This window comes from Anabrus simplex, chromosome 6 (genome assembly GCF_040414725.1).
Source record: "Anabrus simplex isolate iqAnaSimp1 chromosome 6, ASM4041472v1, whole genome shotgun sequence".
Lineage (NCBI taxonomy): Eukaryota > Metazoa > Arthropoda > Insecta > Orthoptera > Tettigoniidae > Anabrus > Anabrus simplex.
This window is the reverse complement of record NC_090270.1, coordinates 141664589-141685973: the sequence shown is the minus strand read 5'-3', so window position 1 is coordinate 141685973 and position 21385 is coordinate 141664589. Positions and strand designations below refer to the sequence as shown.

Here is a 21385-nt window from a genome sequence, read left to right as displayed (position 1 = left end):
TCCTTTGCCTTTCCATTTTACATCACATAATCCCAGGATGTCGAGTTTTCATCACTCCATTAGGTCAGTCAATTCATCTTCCTTCCCATTCATTGTTAAAATATTTATTGTTCCAAATCATGTTTTGTTCTCTGATCTAACACTTGCATGAACAGGTCTACCATCATACTGTGCAACTGTAGTCAGAGACTTGTCAATTCCATTTCCATTTTTAAACTTGCATCTGAGGCTTGTATTATAGTTGAAAGCAAGTAGAAATTGACTCATCTGCTGACCTGCTAAGCCTAATGCATCTGAGATTTTCTTTTGGGGTTTACTCCCTTGGCCTTCGAAGATCCCTCTTCCCCATAAGGGAGTGGTTTCCTCTTCTATCATCTTTGCCATTCTGAACGTCTCCTTCTCTGCCTAAGATGCTGTTAAGGTCTTCACTCGTAACCCTGGGCATGGGTTCCACCTTGTACCCCGTGAAACTGGGTTCGTGCCTGAACTTAGCCCCTCTTCACACCAGCCTACTGATGTGGAGGATACCCATCCCCACATCGTGGATGCGCCAGACAAGAATTATTGAAGTGAAGGATAGGGAAGGTGACCCTATCTCCCATGAGCTGGGTTAATGGTTGTGTATGATGCCACAAACATTATTATTATCGTTATTATTATTATTATTATTATTATTATTATTATTATTATTATTATTATTATTATTATTTAGTAAATGATATATTAATAATTGTAGAATAAATATAATGCAAATTACCTGTGTGAAAGAAATTCTGTCTTGAATTTCACAACTCATTATTTATGTTTGTTTTGCTATTTGAAGTTAGAACATATTTTTGATGATGTTTGTTGTTTAAAGGGGCCTAACAGCTAGTTCACCACCCCCAGAACATATTTTTCGTAAATGAATAAAATAGAGAAGTTCAGATAACAAACTTATATCTTAATATTACAGGATCTAGTTCCTCCTGACACACATATGGAATTTGCCAATAGCCGGGACCAAATTCGGATCATTCTGCATGGAATCTCACGCCTGAAGCAAATAGCTGATCTTCTGGCACTTAGAGCTCATGGGTGAGATGTTCTGTATTACTACTTTTATATCAGAAAAGTTCAGAAATACTGTGAAGATGGATGAAAATGGCTATTCATTCAGGTGAAAAGGGATAACACTAAAATTATTAACATAAAATATTTTCTAGTAATAGAGTGCTCAGAAGATTTGAATACAATAAAAACTTAGTTGTGCAATTGATACACTGCTAAGAGGACTGAGTTTTTAACCTATCTCACATATTTTTCATACCAGTTACTTTTATTCTGTTGTCATATTAACCCTTTCTTCTTAAATTAATATCTGGAGCTACTTGCCATCTACTCGTATTTACTTCCAGCTTGCTCCAATGCTTTTCACTGCCATGGCTTAAATCATGTGAATAAAACAATAATTATGTACATATTTATACCAAAAAATATTGTCACTACACATTTTTCTCAAATCACTGAATTCACTTGCACTTTTTCACAGTGTGACACTTTTCAAATACCACTGGACTGAGCCAGGATTGAACCTGCCAGGTTGAGCTCAAAAGTCCAGTGCTCTACCACTCCGGGATGAAGTCCGGGATGGTGTGAGCATATTTTGCAGTAATAATTAGTCGTTTCTCTTCTCTTTCTCTTGACCTTCTTGTCATTGCTGGAACCATGATCCATAGTATTCCTCTTCATATTGGAATACAGGAAATAGGGCTGCTGACATATCCATTCTTCATCAGTTCGTGTGTTTCTTCTTCCTCTCACCCTGCCTCATCAATTCTATACGTCAGCAACCAGCACTTCTACAAAATTTACAGCGATGTAAGCCTATATTCTAATTGTATTACAGTGGAACCTTGATTCTCAGCTTTTGGAGGGACCACGGAAAAAAGAACGTACAACACAGCAAAACGGAAAATCTGGGAACGAATGAACCATCGACAATTTGGTTAAACAACACAAAAATGAAATAATCTTACAAACACTCGTAAACCAAACCAGACTACAGCCCCAATGGGCCTTCCACCTACCAAGTGACTGCTGTTCGGTTCCAAGGCCTGTAGATTACGAGGTGACGCATGGTCAGTGTCACGAATTCTTTCGGCCGTTATTCCTGGCTCTCTCGACCGGGATCGCCATCTCACCATTAAATAGCTCCTCGATTAAAGGTAATTGTAGAATGAGTGAACCTGGAACCAGCCCTCATATCCAGGTTAAAATGCCTGACTTGGCCGGGAATCGAACCTGAGCCCTCCGGGTGAGAGGCAGGCAAGTTAGACCGCGGGGCCAGCTTCAAACATTAATTACCGGTATGCGACTTAAAAATCTCGAAACTTTACATTCAATTGTACCGGGGAAATTTTGTCAGTTTCCTCTGAAAACTTTCAGTTCACCATCTATGATCAGCCAAACTCTTCGAAAAATCAAATACCCATAACGCCAAGCCAAACAACAATCAACCACAAGTAATTTTTAATTCTCTAATTTATTAAAATAAAGCACATTAGATACCAAAGTGCCCAACATTATGGCAAAATCCGTTTTCTTTATCTTCCATTGTAATTTGGTCACCAGTATACTGTTTGTGGTCAGTTTATGGAAATCCTCTACCACGTAAATTAGGTCTACAGTGACTTTTAAAGATTATGTTGAGCTCGAGAATATGGTTTTGAATGTAAGTATCAATTCTCAAGTTCTCGAATTATAATCAATTCTGCCCGTCAGTAATCATAATCAAATTGGAAAGAGAAAAAATATCATTAACACTTCCGAAATTACGGTTATTCGCGACTTTGAGCTCAGCTGGCTGTACAAGTTGGTACTAGTGCAAAATTATACAAAGTTTTTAAATGTAATGTGCACAAATAAAATTACTGCGGTTTTTATAACGTTTTAACACAATCACTTGAAATTCCCAGTTTTGTATTAGGACCAAAACAGCAATAGGCAATCCCAAAACCTCCCCTGGCTTTATACATGTAAGGTGCAACATCTGTTCTGGTCTCGGTAACATAATCGTAAACGATAATATTAAAATACTAAATTTGTGTTGAAGGAGCAGTTTCGATTCCTGCCTGAAAGCTCCGTGACTGTACAGTGCCCTGAGGGAAGTGCCGGAAACCTGTTCGGTAATACACTCGGGGAAAAAATAAAAATAAAAAAAAAATAAAAATAAAATATATATATATATATATATATATATATATACATCTAACCCTGGACATAATGTAGACATTTTGCAAGTATGAACATTTGAAGAAACTCGTTCCGTCATCAAGTAGAACTGTCGAAATGCATTCTGTCTCCTTCCAGTTGTTGTGGACACAAGCTGCCTAATGATTTTCCAGGATTGTCTAAACAATACCATCCGAATGCGATGAATGGTCCCTTATGCAAGTTCACAGGCGATCGCTTTTCCAGTACAGTACTTCCTCTAATTACCGCAATGACGGGACTTTAACACCACGATCCATAAGTATGCCATAGCCGTCCTTTTGTGAGATACAGTTTCTTGAAAAATGCATGATAGAGGATTTAGCGTTGATGGGACTGAAATTTCTGGATGGTTAATCTGGGAAATTGTTTCTTCGAGGAATGGATAATGCGGGATTTTAACAACGTGATTTAATTAGGATGCTTGCCGGACCACGTAATTTGAACGAATAATACGGGAAAACGTAGTTTATGGGAACGTATAATCGAGCTTCTACTGTAGTTTACTTTGTCATAGGAGCAGCCTGTAAATTCACTATTATTGTCTCACATTTTGTGCTTGAACACGTAAATTTCTTCTCATACCTTTCTTATGATCACAGGAGTGCAGTCAATTTATTGGAAGGAATTGATAATGTCTCATCATACAGAAAACAAATAAATCTTTCTCAGCAGCAAGGTGTTTTCCCAAGTCATTTATACTTCCGCTACATACTATTTTGTTTACAAAGGACATTATGCTCTGGGAAGAACTTTTACTTGAAACAGCAAGCATGTTTTTTTTCACATTGATGTGCTGAATAACATCTGATCTGCCACAGTGGTCCATTGGATTTTCATTTACGAAATGTGCAAAGTAGTGGTATTCGCCTTGGTGGTACATATACTAAAATTGGAATAATACAGAGAAGATTAGAATGGCCCTGTGCAAGGATGACATACAAAATCTTGAAGCGTTCCATGTTACTTAAGAATAGGTAAACATCTGATAGGGAATCTGCCACCTGTCCAGCGCTAATGCAGGTCATTGGTAACTGACAGGGCTGATTTTATTCTTCTAATCACAGAAATGGGAATTCCACTTTCAGATCATCTGTAAAATATCACTTTTTTTCCAGCATTCTAATATTTTCCTCAACTTCCCGCACACCATGAGGCAACTAACAGCAGTGAAGAAGTACAAAAAAATCAGAAGTCCTTGGTCCAGAATGCCGCATGAAATCATGGGTGGAATACTGTCAACCAAACATACTGTAATTACTTTGCGATAATTAAAATCAAAGACATGGTAACAAAGAATATAGTGGAACCTTGATTCTTCGTTTTTGGCGGGACCACGAGAAAAAGACGTACAACACGGGAAAACTGAAAATCCGGGAATGAAAGAACCATCAACAATTTGGCTAAACATCACAGAAATGAAATGTGTATACTTATAATTTTATAAACACCCCTAAACCAAACCAAACTATAGCCCCCATGGGCCTTCTGCCTACCAAGCGACCACCCCCGATCCGAAGGCCTGCAGATTATGAGGCGACTCATGGTCAGTGTGACGAATCCTCTCGGCCGTTACTCCTGTCTCTCTAGACTGGGATCACCATCTCACCATTAAATAGCTCCTCAATTAAAGGTAATCGTAGAATGAGTGAACCTGGAACCAGCCCTCATATCCAGGTAAAAATGCCTGACCTGGCCGATAATCGAACCCGGGCCCTTCGGGTGAGAGGCAGGCAAGTTAGACCCCGGGGCCGGCTCCAAACATTAATTACCGGTATGCGACCAATAATGAAATTTTTGACGTTAAATTAAAAATCTCGAAACTTTACATACAGTTTTACCGGGGAAACTTTGTCAGTTTCCTCTAAAAACTTCTTTCAGTTCAGCAACTTTGATCAGCCAAACTCTTCAAAAAATCTAATACCCGTAACACCAAGCCAAACAACAATCGTCCACAAGTAGTTTTTAGTTCTCTAATCTAATAAAATAAAAGCACATTAGATACCAAAGCGCCCTGCATTATGGCAAAATCCATTTTTTTAAATCTTCCATTGTAATTTGGTCACTGGTATACTGTTCGTAGTCAGTTTATGGAAATCTTGTACCGCGTAAATTAGGCCTGCATTGATTTTTAACGGTTATGTTGAACTCGAGAATATGGTTTTGAATGTATCAGTCCTCAAGTTCTCAAATGCATTATATTCAATTCTGCCCGTCACTAATCACAATCAAATTGGAATGAGAAAAAATATCATTAACACTTCCGAAACTATGATTATTCGCAACTTTGAGCTCAGCTGGAATGCGCACTCGCTGTACAAGTCAGTACGAGTGCGAAATTATACAAAGTTATAAATGTAACGTGCGCAAATAAAACAGGTGCGGTTTTTATAACATTTTAACACAAAAACATGACGACAACAGTAATAGGCAATCCCAAAGTCTCCCATGGTTTTATGTATGTAAGGTGGAACATCTGTTCTGGTCTTGATAACATATAATTGTATACGATAACACTAAATTTGTGTTACTTAAGAAGGAGCAGTTTCGATTCCTGTCAGAAAACCCAGTGACTGTTCACTGCCCTGAGGGAAATGCCGAAAACCTGTTCGGTGATACACTCGAAAAAAGTAAAAAAATAAACATCCTGGACATAATGTAGACGTTTTGAAAGTATGAACATTTGATGAAACTTGTTCTGCCTTCATGTAGAGCTGTTGAAATGCGCTCTGTCTCCTTCCAATTGTTGTAGACACTCTCTGCTTTAGGATTTCTGAGAATTCTCTAAGCAATACCACCCGAATGCGATGCCAAGATGGTCCCTTATGCAAGTTTGCCGCCGATCCCTTTTCCTTCTCAAATTAGCGCAATGACTGGACATTAACACCAAGATCCGTAAGTATGCCGTAGCCGTCCTTTCGTGAGATACAGTTTCTTGAAAAACGTATGATCGAGGTTTTAGCGTTGATGGGACTGAAATTTCTGGACGGTTGATCCGGGAAATAGTTTCTCCGAGGAACGGATAATGCAGGATTTTTACAACTTGATTTAATTAGTATGCTCGCTGGACCACGTAATTTGAATGAATAATACAGGAAAACTTAGTTTCTGGGAATGTATAATCGAGGTTCTGCTGTATATGGGACAGTTCACAAAAAAATGTGTCAGTATGAATCCCATAAACTTTATGCCACTACAATGGGACACTGGGAGAAATAAAGGATGATGCTCGTCACCTTGACTTACAGCATGTGATGTTTAATTACTGTATAATCCCGAATACCACCCGCACGTTTTCCCCCAAAATATAGGTTCTAAATCTTGGATGCGGATCGTATTCAAGCTATTCATTCTCGTAAATATTTACTACGTTTACATGGAGTATTGAAACAGATTTGAATACATTTACCATACTCAATATACCACATGAAAATGGGCATCCAGATCTTATTGTGTTTTAGTTGTGTTCTAGAAAACACGTTTGATTTTTTCTCAATACGGTTACAGTGGCATGTAAACGCGAAATGTAAGATAATGAAATATGGTAAATCAAAGAATATAGGTAAATATGAAAGCCGCTGCTGCGGATGCTCGATCGACATTTGCTTCACAAGTGTTGCTGGCATGATGGGTGCGCGAATAGCTGATCTCGTGGGATATCGTACTTTGTGATAGTCGAGACTGTTGGTCACAGAAGTCTACCTTGCTCACATTTGAGTTCCATACTGTTCCATGAAAGTGCTGTCTCGATAGTAAGCGATGGATTCAAAACAGCGTCTGCGGTCAATTACTGTGCGTGAGAAAGTTGTAAACGAAGCTGAAATATATGAAAATCGTGCCGTTGGCAGAAAGTGCGATATTGATGAATAGTATATTCGTGATTGGCGGAAGAAGGAAAAACTTGTAAAAAGTAATGGCGATTGCAGAGCGTTCCGCGGACAGAGTGCAGTGTTTCCGGAAATTGAAGAACGACTCCACAAATTTGTGATAGAAAAACGTGAGTTAGGATATGGTGTTTCTAGTGAAATGTGTCAATTGAAAGCACTAGAGATCTCAAAAGAACTCAAAACACAGGGTTTCACTGCAAGCCGCTGATGGATCCGAAACTTTTATCGGAGAAAGGGATTGTGCATTCGGGGACATACGTCTATTTCACAACGTCTCCCTGGGGCGTATGAAGAAAAATTAACAGCCCTACAGCGTCACATTATTCATTTGAGGAAGCAAAATTCTTTGCTGTCGCAAATTGGGAATGCTGATCAGACACCTGTCTATTTTGAAATGCCGTTGAAAAATACAGTGGATACGAAGGGTTCTAAAAGTGTAACCGTCAGTACAGGTGGTAACGTAAAGCAGCGATGCACGGTAATGTTTTGCGTATTAGCGGATGGAACCAAACTCCCTCCATGTGTGGTTCTGAAAAGGAAAACACTCCGAAAGGAAACTTGCCGTCTGGTGTTATTGTTAGAACGTATGAGTCCGGCTGGATGGACAGTACGTTTGTTGAGGACTGCGTGAAGTGTGTTTGGCAACGTTGTCCGGGAGCTTTGTTACAAAAATGAAACATGCTGGTGTTGGACAGTTACCAAGGACTTACAACTGACGTTGTAAAAAGTATGATGCGGAAAGGAAAAACCGATCTTGAGACAATTCCCAGAGGACTCACTTCTTTTCTACAGCCATTGGATGTGTGCGTGAACCGGGCTTTCAAAACTGCAATGAAACAGTTGTACACCGAATGGATGTCTGATGGTGATCACGCGTTAACACCAACCAGACAAGTGAAGAGGCCTGAAGTGGGACTAATATCCAGCTGGATCAAGACCACATGGGCGCGATCTAGTGTCCAAAAGCTTTAAGAAATGTGGAATTTCAAATTCAGTGGACGGTAGTGAGAATGACTATTTGTGGAAAGATGCCAGCGACGAAGGTTCCTATGGTGAAACTTCAGATGACGGCGATGAATTGTGAATGATCTGAGTATTGGACCGATTTTATTTACGATTTTTGTGATGATTTTATTAATTGTAAGTTGTTTGAATTTATATTTGTGGTATATTTGAAGAAATTAAATAGGTATGTAAGTTATTTTATTTTTCATTTTTTCCCCTATTTTGCCGTTTCAAATTTAGGGTGCGGGTCTTATTTTGTGACGGTGGTATTCGGGATTATATGGTACTTGTATGTCCTCATGGGGAAATTCATGTTATTTCTGTAAAATCTTATCTTTGAATCCATTCACTACTGATGTTTCAATAACCACTACCAGAAAAACATGGGGTTGAAGATTTGGAGTTTGTCTATCTTTCTCCTTTCATTTACAACCTCTATTCATACTAATCTGTTGTTATGTTTATTCTATATATTTATTCCTTCCTAGTTTCCTTTGACCTATATTTATTTCAAGAGATTTACGGTATTACAGTGAAAGTGATCAAGCTTTATAAAATCAACTTCTCTGAATTGATATGTAGGATCATTTAAGTAATGGAACAGTGTTACAAGACACAAGTGTAGAAAAATAACAACTGGAAATATTCCTATATCCTGCTTATTTCAAGATAATGTTTTAATGAATTGTTCTGGCTTTTATCTTATAGGTATGCAGCTGATATGTCGGAACTTGGTGCACAGCTCTCTAGTCTTGCAGCTGAACCTCATGGTTCATCTAATTGGGCAACAGGAGGAAATAAAGTATGGGCAGAAATGAAAAAGGGTTTCCACATAATATCTAAGTAAGTTAAGAAAACTCACATGAATATAAATTCCTATTGCTTTAAAATGCTTCAGATGACAAAAAAGAAACCGAGGTCGATAGCTGTAATCACTTAAGTGCGGCCAGTATCCAGTATTCAGGAGATAGTGCGTTCGAACTCCACTGTCGGCAGCCCTGAAGGTGGTTTTCCGTAGTTTCCCATTTTCACACGAGGCAAATGCTGGGGCATTCACCTTAATTAAGGCCACGGACGCTTCCTTCCCACTCCTAGCCCTTTCCTGTCCCATGGTCGCCATAAGACCTCTCTGTGTCTGTGCGACGTTTAGCAACTTGTAAAAAAAAAAAAAAAAAAAAAAAAAAAAAAAAAAAGAAACTCCATTGCTGCCATTGAAAACAATCAAGTAAATTTGACAGGGACTTGTGACCCCCTTAGGGACGTTGAATAAGGTATTGAATAGGAGGAAAAAAGTAAAGGCTTATACTTTGTACAATTCAGACATTTTAACCATTCAAGGATCAAGTGAAGAAGATTTAGTGATTCATCAACTTTGGCCAGAATTGAATTCTCCCAGAATATCTAATGATGTATGAGATAGAGGTAAATTCTGATGTAACAACGTCCTGCCTATAGGCCTGCATGCATGAAAAGTTGGCGTAACGAAAAACACCTTGTTTATCAGAGCTGGTTCTGGCAAACTGCTCGATATTCTAATATTGTTAGGTAACTCAAGGCCTCAGCTAAATGCCACAGTGATACATTTAGCATTATGATGCATCCGCTCCACGCAGGGGCAGTGGTGTTGATTATACACCCGTACACTTCGGTGTGCCTTAGGGAGTGAATGCATCAACCAGTTTAAAAGATTCTGGTCTCATTTAGTTCACAAATAGACAGGCTAACAAATCACAATCACAATCACAATCAGCCATTTCAATCATTAAAATGATGTGGCCTCTTTAAGTCGTGGGTATAGGTAGGCCTTCAACAGTCTTCTCCAAGTAGAACGGTCTTGGGCAGATCTCATCCAAGTGGTACCAGCGATCTTCTTGATATCTTTGTCCCATCTGTCCGGTGGTCTTCCTCTAGGCCTTCGATGTTCTCTCGGACTCCACTCCAGCACTAGTTTTGGCCGTAAACATGTATTTTCTTTCATAATTTCTCTATTACTAACCAATGAGTACTTGCTGATCAAATTATACACTATAAAGAGAGCTTGCTGATACAAATACAGTGGTGAAAGAATTCAAAGATATCTGTATGTTATTGAAAGTTATGCGACAATGAAGTTAGAAGCAACTTTCCGGTAAATCAATCCCAAGACACCATTGCTTCGCCTCATTCAATGCACGAGAAAGGGTCAGCAGTTGGAAAAGTGGGACAAATATTCTGTGATTCTGTGACAGCCTTACAGATGTTAATTCTAAATTAAATGTTGAAAGTCTCAAATCAAACTCTGGGGTTGTTGAAACTGATTCTGTAATGAGCAGTGCAAATACCTGGCTCTCAGCAAAACACGGATTCATGAAAACAAAGGATCGATTTCCATTCACAGTTATGAATTCATTATGTGATGGAAATGCAAATCCAAGGAAGGAGAGGCCATGGACGACCACGATTGAGATGGAAGGATACTATCCAACGCAGCATTATAGAAAGAAACCTGGACTGGGACACAGTGTTGGAGGAGGAGTGGTGGAAAGACCGAAGAAAGTGGAGAGGAACCATATTTGCCCCTACCTGGCTACAGCAAGATAAAGGGAAATGATGATGATGATGATGATGATGATGATGATGATGATGATGATGATGATGATGATGATGATATGTAGTTGACCAATTATTTTTCTTCACTGGCCAATGCTGCTGGTGGAGTGGTGATTTACACATGTTTTGGCTAAATCTACATGCAGGTGCTTAGATGTCACATTCGACAGCAAAGGTATGCATGTTCGGAGATGTGTGTTACCAGAAGTCATTGTTACCATGGATGTTTTGAACTTCACATTCGTGCTGGGATCTGTATATGTGCATCTGGGTATGACCTCACGGAACCTCTGTATGTTATGCCAAGCACTGTTTCCTTACATTCACAGCTGCCAGTACTTTCAACCATTTGTGAGTATCAGCTCAGATATTTTGATTTCAGTATGGATGTGATCACCAACACAGATTTTATTTTGGATCGGGTATCTAACACTCTAGTCCCGACAGCTCTCAGAGGCACTTGCTGTGATCAACTGTTCACTCGTCACTTAACTGCAGAAACTCATAGCTTCACATCTTATATCTCTTAGCACCGTCCCATACTCAATTAGGTCCTTTGGTTACATTACTAAATGCTTCTAAAATTGTAAATAAATAATGTAAAATAGATGAAATTTGCTGTAAGTGAGAAATAAGTATATTGGACTGTAAATCAAGGTTCATTTCTTTCATCACAGGCAAATGTTCACGTTCATGCAGAAAACACAGCCTACCCCAATTTCTTTTCCTATTACATAAATTTTCCTGTTCATTATAGTGTATGAATTATATGTAACACTTAAGTTTGCTGGTGAATTGTATGCCTGGACAGTATGCAAGGTTTGTGATTGTGCACTGTCTTTAAGTTCTAATTAGTTACTAACATGGTATGTGTTAACTTGCCCCAAATCCTTTGTTTTCGTAAATTGTGAAATTTACACACAATAGCCATGTTCTTAGCAGGAAATTTTCCATCTCACCCCTGTTAGGTTGTTATAAATGCATAAAAAAATTCCAATGTTGATTTGTACAAGGCATGAATGCATGAAATATATTCATAAAGTACAATCACTACCTGACAAAAGAATTGAAGCACCCAGAAGAAATGGTCGGATGTCAATGTAACTTCGTAAACTTACACACCATCAGCGGGTATGTAAATGTTTAGAGTTACTATTCTCTGTGACAAGTAGAACAGCCACCAGAGTGCATTAGTGTTTTTACCAGGCCTGGTAGGGAATATAAAAGGTGTGAACTGCATCAGATATCGAGAGATCACTATGAAGGACACAGGGGTGCCGTGTACTCATGTGAGACAGGGTTATCAGCACCTGACAGAGTTTGAAAAGGGCCTCATTATGGGTCTCCATTTGGCCAGCTGGTCCTCCTCGCAAAAGGACTCCTCCTCTTGGCCAAAGGGCAGCTCGTCCTAGCAAAAGGGTAAAAGGGCTCCTCTTCCTGGCAAAAGGGCTCTTCCTCCTAGCAAAAGGGCACCTCCTCTTGGCAAAAGGGCTTCTCTTCCTGGCAAAAGGGCTCCCCCTCCTGGCTAAAGGGCTGGTCGAATTGTGTAATATCCAGATTTGTGGGGCATTTGAATGTTTCAGTGGCCCAATGTTGGGCTGCATAGAAATGAGAGGACAGGCATACTCGTCGCAAAGGTTCCAGTCGACCACATCTGACCACCACACAGATGGATCATTGTATTGTGCACCAAGCACATCGTAACCCCTTCACATCTGTGTCTGCCATCCGAGAACAAGTAATGGACTCCCTGCTACATTCTGTGTTATCCCACACCATTGGTTGGAGGCTAGCAGCAGCCGGCCTAAGGAATTGTCGTCCCGTCATTGGCTGCCTTTAACACCACAACACAAACGGTTGTGTTTGGAGTGGTGCCTTGATCGGGAAGCATGAACCGTTGATGAATGCGACACATTGTCTTCAGTGATGAATTTCAGTTCTGCACTGCCCTGGATGATCATCATCTGAGTACGGCAGCGACATGTGGAGAGGACCCATTCTTCCAATGTTTTGGAGAGGCACTGCGGTGTGGTGTGGGGAGCCATTGGGTTTAACTTCAGTTCACAGCTGGTAGTGATTGAGGGAACTCTGATAGCACAGCGGTACGTGATGGATATCCTGCATCCTCATGTGTTACCTCTAATGTGACAGTATCGTGGTGCCATTTTTCAGCAGGACAATGCTCGTCCACAAATGGTACATGTCTCTGTGAACTGTCTGCCTGATGTTGAGGTTCTCCTGTGGCTAGCAAGATCTCCGGATCTGTTCCTGACAGAACATGTCCCAGTGTCAGTATCCATGATATCAAGGACCTGTTACAGCAGCTGTGGGCCAGCTTGCCTCAGGAACCGAATCATTGTATTCATCCAGGCCAGCCGGGGTGCAACGTCATACTCATAAGTGGGCTCTTACTGCCAAGTTCTTAGTAAATTTGACTTGATTTTGTAATCAATGAAACAACATCACATACCCTCTCAACACTTGATGTTTCATTTAGTTTCCTCCTTCCCTTCTGGGTGCTTCAATTTTTTTTGTTAGGCATTCTTTAACTCAATTTATTATAATAAGTGCTAGGTAGTATGAGTAAATAGGCTTTATTTTGTTCCAGGGTAAGTCATTACTTTGAAAATGTGTTAATTGTCGCAAAAAATTCTGCTTTGCACATCGTGTGTTCACTATGAAATCACAATAGTATACTATCACTCCATGACATCACTGATTATACTAGTTGTCCTCTTCAAAATCAGTCAAGATAAAGATTGGGCAGTCCTTGTTTTATGCAAACTTAGTTTGATAACAAGAAGGGACTGAAACCAAAATTTTTAAGCTCAGTGCCCTTTTCCATTCTCATTATATGGCAGGAAGAACCACAGGGTTACTTGCTGTTTCTTTTGTGGGAATGTTCAAGGATTGTTTGCAAAAATCAGAAAAGAAATTGTATACCCAAATCAAGACTTTGCTTTGACACCAGTTCCTATTCATACTGAGAATAAAACAAAAAGAGATGCAATTGCATTCCTCTACACTGGTTTCACGTGTTGAATATCGAAAGTATTTCATTTTCTTACATTATTCAGAGATTTTTAAAATATGTAATATAGTTACCAACAAATAGAATTAATACGAATATACACAACACAATAATTTCTTACAAAAGTGGGCTTCAAAAATATATAATGAAATATGACAATATGAAAATTCTTGTAATCCAAAATACATTCCTGAGTTGCTCAGTCTTGACTTGGTTTGTTCAAATGGATTCATTGTATTAAACTTGTTCCTTTCTGTATTCAGTAAACCTGTGCTCTAAAGTAATGGGTATCATATTTCATATTTCATTTCATTTTTATTATTAGTAATGAACTGGGTGTAATTTTGTCTTAATCTGAACAGATGGAGAAATGTTAGCAGGACACTCAAAGAAGTCCATGGAGTGTAGTATTGTTAGATAGTATGTTGAGAAGAGTCAGAGAAGGTATGCAGAAGGCATTAGACATTTCCAGCTTCCAGTTCTGACATTTGGACTTGCTCATATTTGTAGACATTAGTATTGTCATATTTCATTATATATTTTTGAAGCCCACTTTTGTAAGAAATTATTGTGTTGTGTATATTCGTATTAATTCTATTTGTTGGTAACTATATTACATATTTTAAAAATCTCTGAATAATGTAAGAAAATGAAATACTTTCGATATTCAACACGTGAAACCAGTGTAGAGGAATGCAATTGCATCTCTTGGTAATAAATATATATTTCAGTTGTATTGATCTGTGAAATACAGGCACTCCTTTTTCTGATATACATGTGCTTTTTTCTTTGGCCTATACATTATTGCTTGAAACCTGGTAAAATTTCATTGTTCTTAAAGAAATTGTAATTACTGAGATTTCCTTGTTCTTTATGCAGGGAGTTCAACCTTCTCTCCAGCAAGGCTTTGCAGCAAGCTGTCAGGGAGGAAGAAGAAGTATGTGAGAAGTTGAATCTTTTACTAGATGTTCTTATAGCACATAGAGAATTATGTGATCGACATGAGAAAGGGGTCTTACAGGATCATGCAAAAGCTTTATCGAAAATGCTTGCATTGAAGAAACGTCAGATGCAAGGAGTCATAAGGGGCACTGATGTAAGTTGGCATTTTCAGCTTATGTTATTCTGGAACTTCTAAAGAAGCTAAATTAATGGATTAGCAGTGCTATTTATATAAATTTATTGTTTTATTTTTTCATGTATGTTTCACCCTCTTTTGGTTCTTCTTCAGTGAATTTTGTGCTATTATCAATGTAGAGTCACACATCATATTCTTGATGACAGTTGATGGTAAAATATCAATACCGACACATGTGAATCACCATCATCCCTTTTCGATCTCCAGCTGGGTCCAACCAACTTTGCCTGGGTCTACATCTTGTTCTCCTTCCTTCAATCTTCACTTCCATCGTCTGCTTCCAGTTATCCTTCTCTTTACCATCCCTTTAACATGTATAAACCATCTTTATTTCTCTTCATTCTGACTGAAAAATTTTCAAGCCTAATTTCCTTCCTGCATATGTTAATCATCATCATCATCATCATCATCATCATCATCATCATCATCATCATCATCATCATCATCATTTCCCTTTATCCAACTGTAGCCAGGCAGGGGCAAATATGGTTCCTCTCTACTTTCTTTGGTCTTTCCACCACTCCCCCTCTAACACTGTGTCCCAGTCCAGGTTTCTTTCTATAATACTGTGTTGGATTGTGTCCTTCCATCTCAATCGTGGTCGTCCACGGCTTCTCCTTCCTTGCATTTGCATTTCTATCACCTATTTTGGCATTCTTTCATCACTGATTCGCTTTATTTGCCCAAACCATCTCCAATTTCTTCCTGATTTTCTCATTCCTTATTTTGTCTCTTCTACTCTTCTGTATCATACTCCTCAAGAACTTAATTTTGGCTGCCTGTATTCGACTCTCATCCTTCTTTGTCATTGTTGAATCTTCTGCTCTGTAAGTTGTTATGGGTACGTAATACATCCTGTACATAGTTTCCTTTGCTTCCATTGGCACATCTTTGTACCATAACGTGCTTTTTATACTATGATAGCAACAGCTTCCAGCTTGTATCCTCTTACTAATCTCAGCATCCAGGCGGAGCATTCACCATTAGTTCACTTCCCAGGTATTTGAACATCTCCACTACTTCCAGGGGCTTGTCTGCAAGTCTAATCTGACCTTTCCCTTCTTTCTCCCCTCTAGTCGTAACAAGGGTTTTACTCTTTTCTACACTTATTTTCAATCCACATTCTTCGATCTTCCCATTCACCACATCCAACTGTTCTTGAACTCATGTCCTCTTCTCTCTCCATGTTATTTGCATATGTTAGTATGGGGCATTAATATATCTTATACATCACCTCCTTACACTTCCTTGGTACTTCCTTATTCCAGGTCAACTTCTTCACATTCTGGTAAAATGTATCTCCCCCTGTATCCTTTTACTGGTCTCTATGTCCAATCCTGGATGCTGCATCAGTTCACTTCCCAAGTACTTGAAGCTTTCCACAATGTCAAGGTCTTGTCGCACAATTTTCACAGTACCTTTCCCTTTTCTTTCTGCCTTGTTTAAATTATCATTGTCTTGCTTTTCTCCATGCTTATTTTCATTCCTTAATTATCAGTATACAGTTTTGCCAGAAAGTTCAGCCTTCCAAGTGATATGTAAAAACCTTTTTTTAAAGTGATAAGCGACTGTACCATCTTTGTACAAGTTTTTAAAAAAATCATAAGAAATACAAAATGACAGTAAAATATATCATATTACACATCTTTTTGTTCTGTATAAAGTAGAGAATGTGATTATGTAATAATATTGGGTACAGACCTTGATTCCATTTTATTGGGGGTGGTGAATTACAATTTTTCACTTTTGAAAAAAAAAACAATGTTTCAACTTTCACTGTATGTAGTTTCAAAACTATAAAAGACCGAAACAAGAGGTAAATGTATAAAATGTTCCCCATTTTGTTAGCAACAAAAAACTTAAGAGTACATATTTACCGTAAAACTAAAGAACAGAAAGCTGTGTACAGAAAACTGAAACTATGTACATCTCCTCTTCGGGCATAATTCTTCGTGTCACTTGCAAGAGTTTTTCTTTTCCTCCCCTTTACTATGGGCCTGTAGAAGTGTTTCAACTTATGGTAGCAAGTAGGATGAATGCCACAATTACACTTAGGGCACCAGAAGTTGCTTCGCTTACTTTTTTTTGGCAGGATCTTCTGAACAAACTAAGCATAATCTTTCTTTTCGCCCAAGTAAATGTTGAAGAGAATGTTAATCTTTTTGGCTGAGTCTTGGAGGTTCAGGCTGAACTCCATCTGCTAAATCTAATACAATGCAGTCCATAAATTCATCTCGGTCTATAGACTTATCTGTATTCTTAGAATACAAAACAAATGCATCAAGTACAGTGATGTTCACAAGGTTGAAAAGTATTTTTTTTTTTCCAATATTTTTTAGTGGTTCTGCTACAGGACAAATGATAAATGCTTTTGTCACTGTTATCAACACCTCCAATTTTTAAGTTATATTTATTAATTACAACTGGTTTCACTGCCCTATTTCCTTTCCTGCTGGTTATCATCATATCTTCTGCATGATAACTGGTTGTTGGAAGTATGTTGGTTTTCTGTTTATTTTTTGCTTATACCCCACTAACAATATTTTGTTTTTCCTGTAGTAAATACTTTTCTGAACACCTAATTTGGTTTGGATTACCTTTTTTGATAAGCCCTTAGTATTCTTGTTTACTGTGCTAGTAAGAAAGGTTTTTTGTTCTAGCAATGTGTGGGTCAACGGCAACTTTGCGCAAAAATTGTTGCTAAAAGTATGATAACTCTTATTCAGCAGATTGCATTTTGTCAGTTGATCCATAACCACTTTCTGAGTAAATGGATCATTTCCTACAGAAAGGAAGTCTCTGCCACTATACAAAGCTACATGTATTATATAGCTTGAATTGCTATCACATAATTCAAATTTTTTGATACCGTATCTAGCGTGTTTCTTGTTCGGTATATACTGAATAAACACACATCGGTTTTTCATTTCAATAAGCGATTCATCAATTGACAGGTTCTGACTAGGCAGATAATGTTCTTTTAGTTGGTTATTTATGTAGTCATAAAATTCCCTAATTTTGTACGAAGGGTCATAGTCTGGATGGTTACGTGGTACTGCTTGTTTCAAGCTGAGATGGATCATTGAACTGATTGCTTGAAATATATTTATGGACATTGTGTTGGAAAAGAAGGCAATGTATCTATTTTGTTTCATACTCCAATAATAATCAACAACATTTTTCATCCTAATCAAACCTAACTCAAGATCAATGCAACATATTTCTTCATCTCAGAAGTAGTTACCGGGAAAATTGTTTCATGTCACCTGATTCTCTTTTGTTTTTTAGAGTATTGTTGGCATATGCATTAGTTTCTCTTACCAACATGTCCCAGATGAAATTAGTAAAAAATATGTAAAAGTATTCTGTTGGTTTGGACTTTCTGGGAGGGCAGTTTTTTATGCCTACATTTCTCACAGTAAACTCATTCTCAATGTTTAGTTCTGGTTCAGGTGGTAGAACATGAACCCAATTTGAATGGGGTAATCTATGTACAAGGGGAATAGAAGAGTCTGGTACACTAGAATCACTGTCAGTAGTTGACTCACCACCATCAGAATGTACAAAATCATCCTCGCTTTCTGACAAGTCACCACTCAAAGAAACTGCTTCTGGTATTTCGTCACCTGGCAAATCACTGTCATCACTGAAAACATAATCTTCATAACCTTCTTCCAACATATCCCGAATATCGTCAGAACAACACGGATCGCGCGGTTTAGTTTATTGAAACACTAACCAATCAAGTAGAACAACAATAGAACAATAGAACACTGCCATGCGGTGTGGCACTTCGAGTGACTGATGCTAAGATTTGTTTCAGACATTACATAAGCAAAGAAACCTATTCAATAATTCAGCTATGATGAATTGAAATAGCCAATGAACTGAACTATCGATTAGTGCAAGGTTTGACTATATTCATTAAATGGTTGCCGAGCAACACGGCTCTAAAAAACTGAGTCGTTAATAACAATATCATTTCACAGGTGCATAAATAAGTTGTTAAATAATGACTCATATCACTTGGAGGGTTAGGGACACACTATCATCTACTCCTTCTTCTCCTTCTTTTCCCACACCTTGTGGGGTCATGGGTGCGAACTGGGTTTCACATGTGGATTTGGCCCTGTTTTATGGCTGGATGCCCTTCCTGATGCTAATCCTATGTGGAGGGATGTAATCACTATTGCATGTTTCAGTGGTACTTGGTAGTGTGGTATGTTGTGTGAATATGAAGAGGATAGTGGGGGGACAGACACAACCAACCAGTCCCTGTGCCAGAAGAATTTATTACACACGCTTAAAATTCCTAATTTGGCTGGGAATCGAACCCGAATTGAACCGAAGGCCTCAATGCTGACCATTCAGCCAAGGAGTCTGACTTTAGGGACACACTATGATTTGCACCTATGCGACATTATCCCTACAATATTAAGTGGAATAACAATATTTCTAACTGTTAATTAACATTGGAAAATTAGTATTTTTGATGCAAGTGCTCAGATATCTGCAAAATAATTTTTAAGGAGATTTTTAATCCTTGCTAATGTAAAATATAATAAGTTAGGAACAATCCAGCAATTTGCATCATGGTTTATTACTCAGCTATTTTGCATTTTAGTGTCAAAAACTTTTGTTTGCTTAAGGAACTATAAAATTTTCTAGGAGTAATTAATAATTGTCATAGAAATGTCTAGTTTGTACCAAATGATCCTCATTTCCCAGTGTTAAACAACACTGTTATGCCACCTGATAATATAGGGACAAGGTCAGTCAAGTTCAAATCATAATGTGTCCCTAAACTTTCTGGTAAAATTCTACTTGCTCTGTATGTCCAGGCTTCCTATTTATTTGCCCCTCCACTTGACTATGTCATCTGCAAACATTGCCTTCTCTCTTCTAAACACAATCCTTCACTCTTACAGGCATCTTTCTTGTAGTCTCATGCCTCTTTTAGGTATCATCTGTTAGCATTTTTCTATCAGTTCTTCTTCACCTTTTCATTTCTCACAATAACTCTTCTTGTAGCTCCTATTCTGTTACTGAAGAATTTCATTTCTCTTACCAGTACTGTTACCCAACTAGGTATGATAATACATTTACTTTCCTGGGGTACATCTTTGCTCCAGATCAGGCTTCTAAGATTCTGATTCAGCTGGGAAAAAAATCCCTGGCCACATCATTGGAAAATTTGTGCTATGTTGAGAAATCTTCAGTGTGGTTTTCCTCTGGACCTTCCCCCCATGCTCCCACCATCGAGCACCCCACTGATGTGTTCATGCATTCAACTTACCTTAAATATGTTCTCGTTTACTATATACCTATATTACCCTCTCCACACCTGGACCTACTTCTTTCAGACTCTTTCTCATAATTAAGTTCTCTCCCTTACTGCAGGAAAATGCTGTCCTCAGCTGAAACCCATGGAACCAGATTTTTTAAAAATGTTGTATGCAGAATTCCGATTCACAAAGGTGGTTAAAAAATAAAATAAAAACCATAGGTACATACCTCCATTAAATAATCCAGCAGTAGATTTACATGATTTTGTGCAGTAGTAGATACAATAATGACACTAACCACACACTTATATACACACTAGTTCATCAACACTAACACTAATTTGTTCATGCTTAGAACCTCCTCACAGTGCACAGTAGAACAGTATATACACTTATCTAATACACGTCACATGTGTTATAGAAAAAATACCAATAGTAATGCTGTACAACACTGTCATTTACTTCTTCCAGTAATCCAGAATTGTACACTGGACACAACTATCCCTGGTGGCACGGTATCAATTAAAATGCAGGCACGGCAAATAATATTGAGAAATTCCACATTATTTTTCATTAGCAAAGAAGACTGAATGTCCTCTACAGCTGATAGGGTATGTTGGTAGGACTTCACATTACATAAACCATCTTCATCATCATCATCATCATCATCATCATCATCATCATCATCACCATCACCTTTGTTCTCGTCATTATCACCTTCAATTTCTATTTTCTTCTCTTGGAGGTGATGGGTGATGAACTTTTCGATGTTTTCTAATACTGTCTCTGTCTCAATTTCTAGATCAATGGCCATGTAATCTTCTGCACTGACATTACCATAATTACACTCTTCGAAGGTTTGTTGTAGCACATCAGTATTTTAGTTTATTATGGTTCCTTCGTCAGCGTGTGAAAAAAAACTTGGCTTTGCGAAAGAATTGACATACTGTATTTGGCGACACCTATTTCAATGCTTCTGCAATCCAAATTAGTCTACCGAGCACAAAGACAGAGCCCCGTTCGGTGGCTGAGGCCGCTGATTCCATGTTTGCAAGCAATGATGCCATTATAAGTTTTCTGTAATTAATCTTAAAACAATTAATGTTGCCCTGGTCCATTGGCTAAGGCACAGTAGAAGTGTTTGGTGGGAACTGTGAGAGCTTAATGTTAGAAGGCTGTTTTGCTGGGTGTCAAGAAA

At 38.3% G+C, this 21385-nt stretch overlaps 1 protein-coding gene and 1 non-coding gene across 2 annotated transcripts in view; both read left to right on the top strand.

Annotated features, from left to right (window-relative positions):
• The window catches only part of Csas (CMP-sialic acid synthase), a 217101-nt gene that overhangs the window by 174669 nt on the left and 21047 nt on the right, over positions 1 to 21385 (top strand). Inside the window, exons 10-12 of the mRNA XM_067149118.2 lie at positions 956 to 1077; positions 8853 to 8987; positions 14644 to 14860. Of these exons, the coding sequence (XP_067005219.2) occupies positions 956 to 1077; positions 8853 to 8987; positions 14644 to 14860 (474 nt within the window). The remainder of the gene's footprint in view (positions 1 to 955; positions 1078 to 8852; positions 8988 to 14643; positions 14861 to 21385) is intronic.
• On the top strand, positions 4115 to 4220 carry LOC136876602 (U6 spliceosomal RNA). The gene has a single exon (XR_010860634.1). It is a non-coding gene; the product is annotated as a U6 spliceosomal RNA (small nuclear RNA).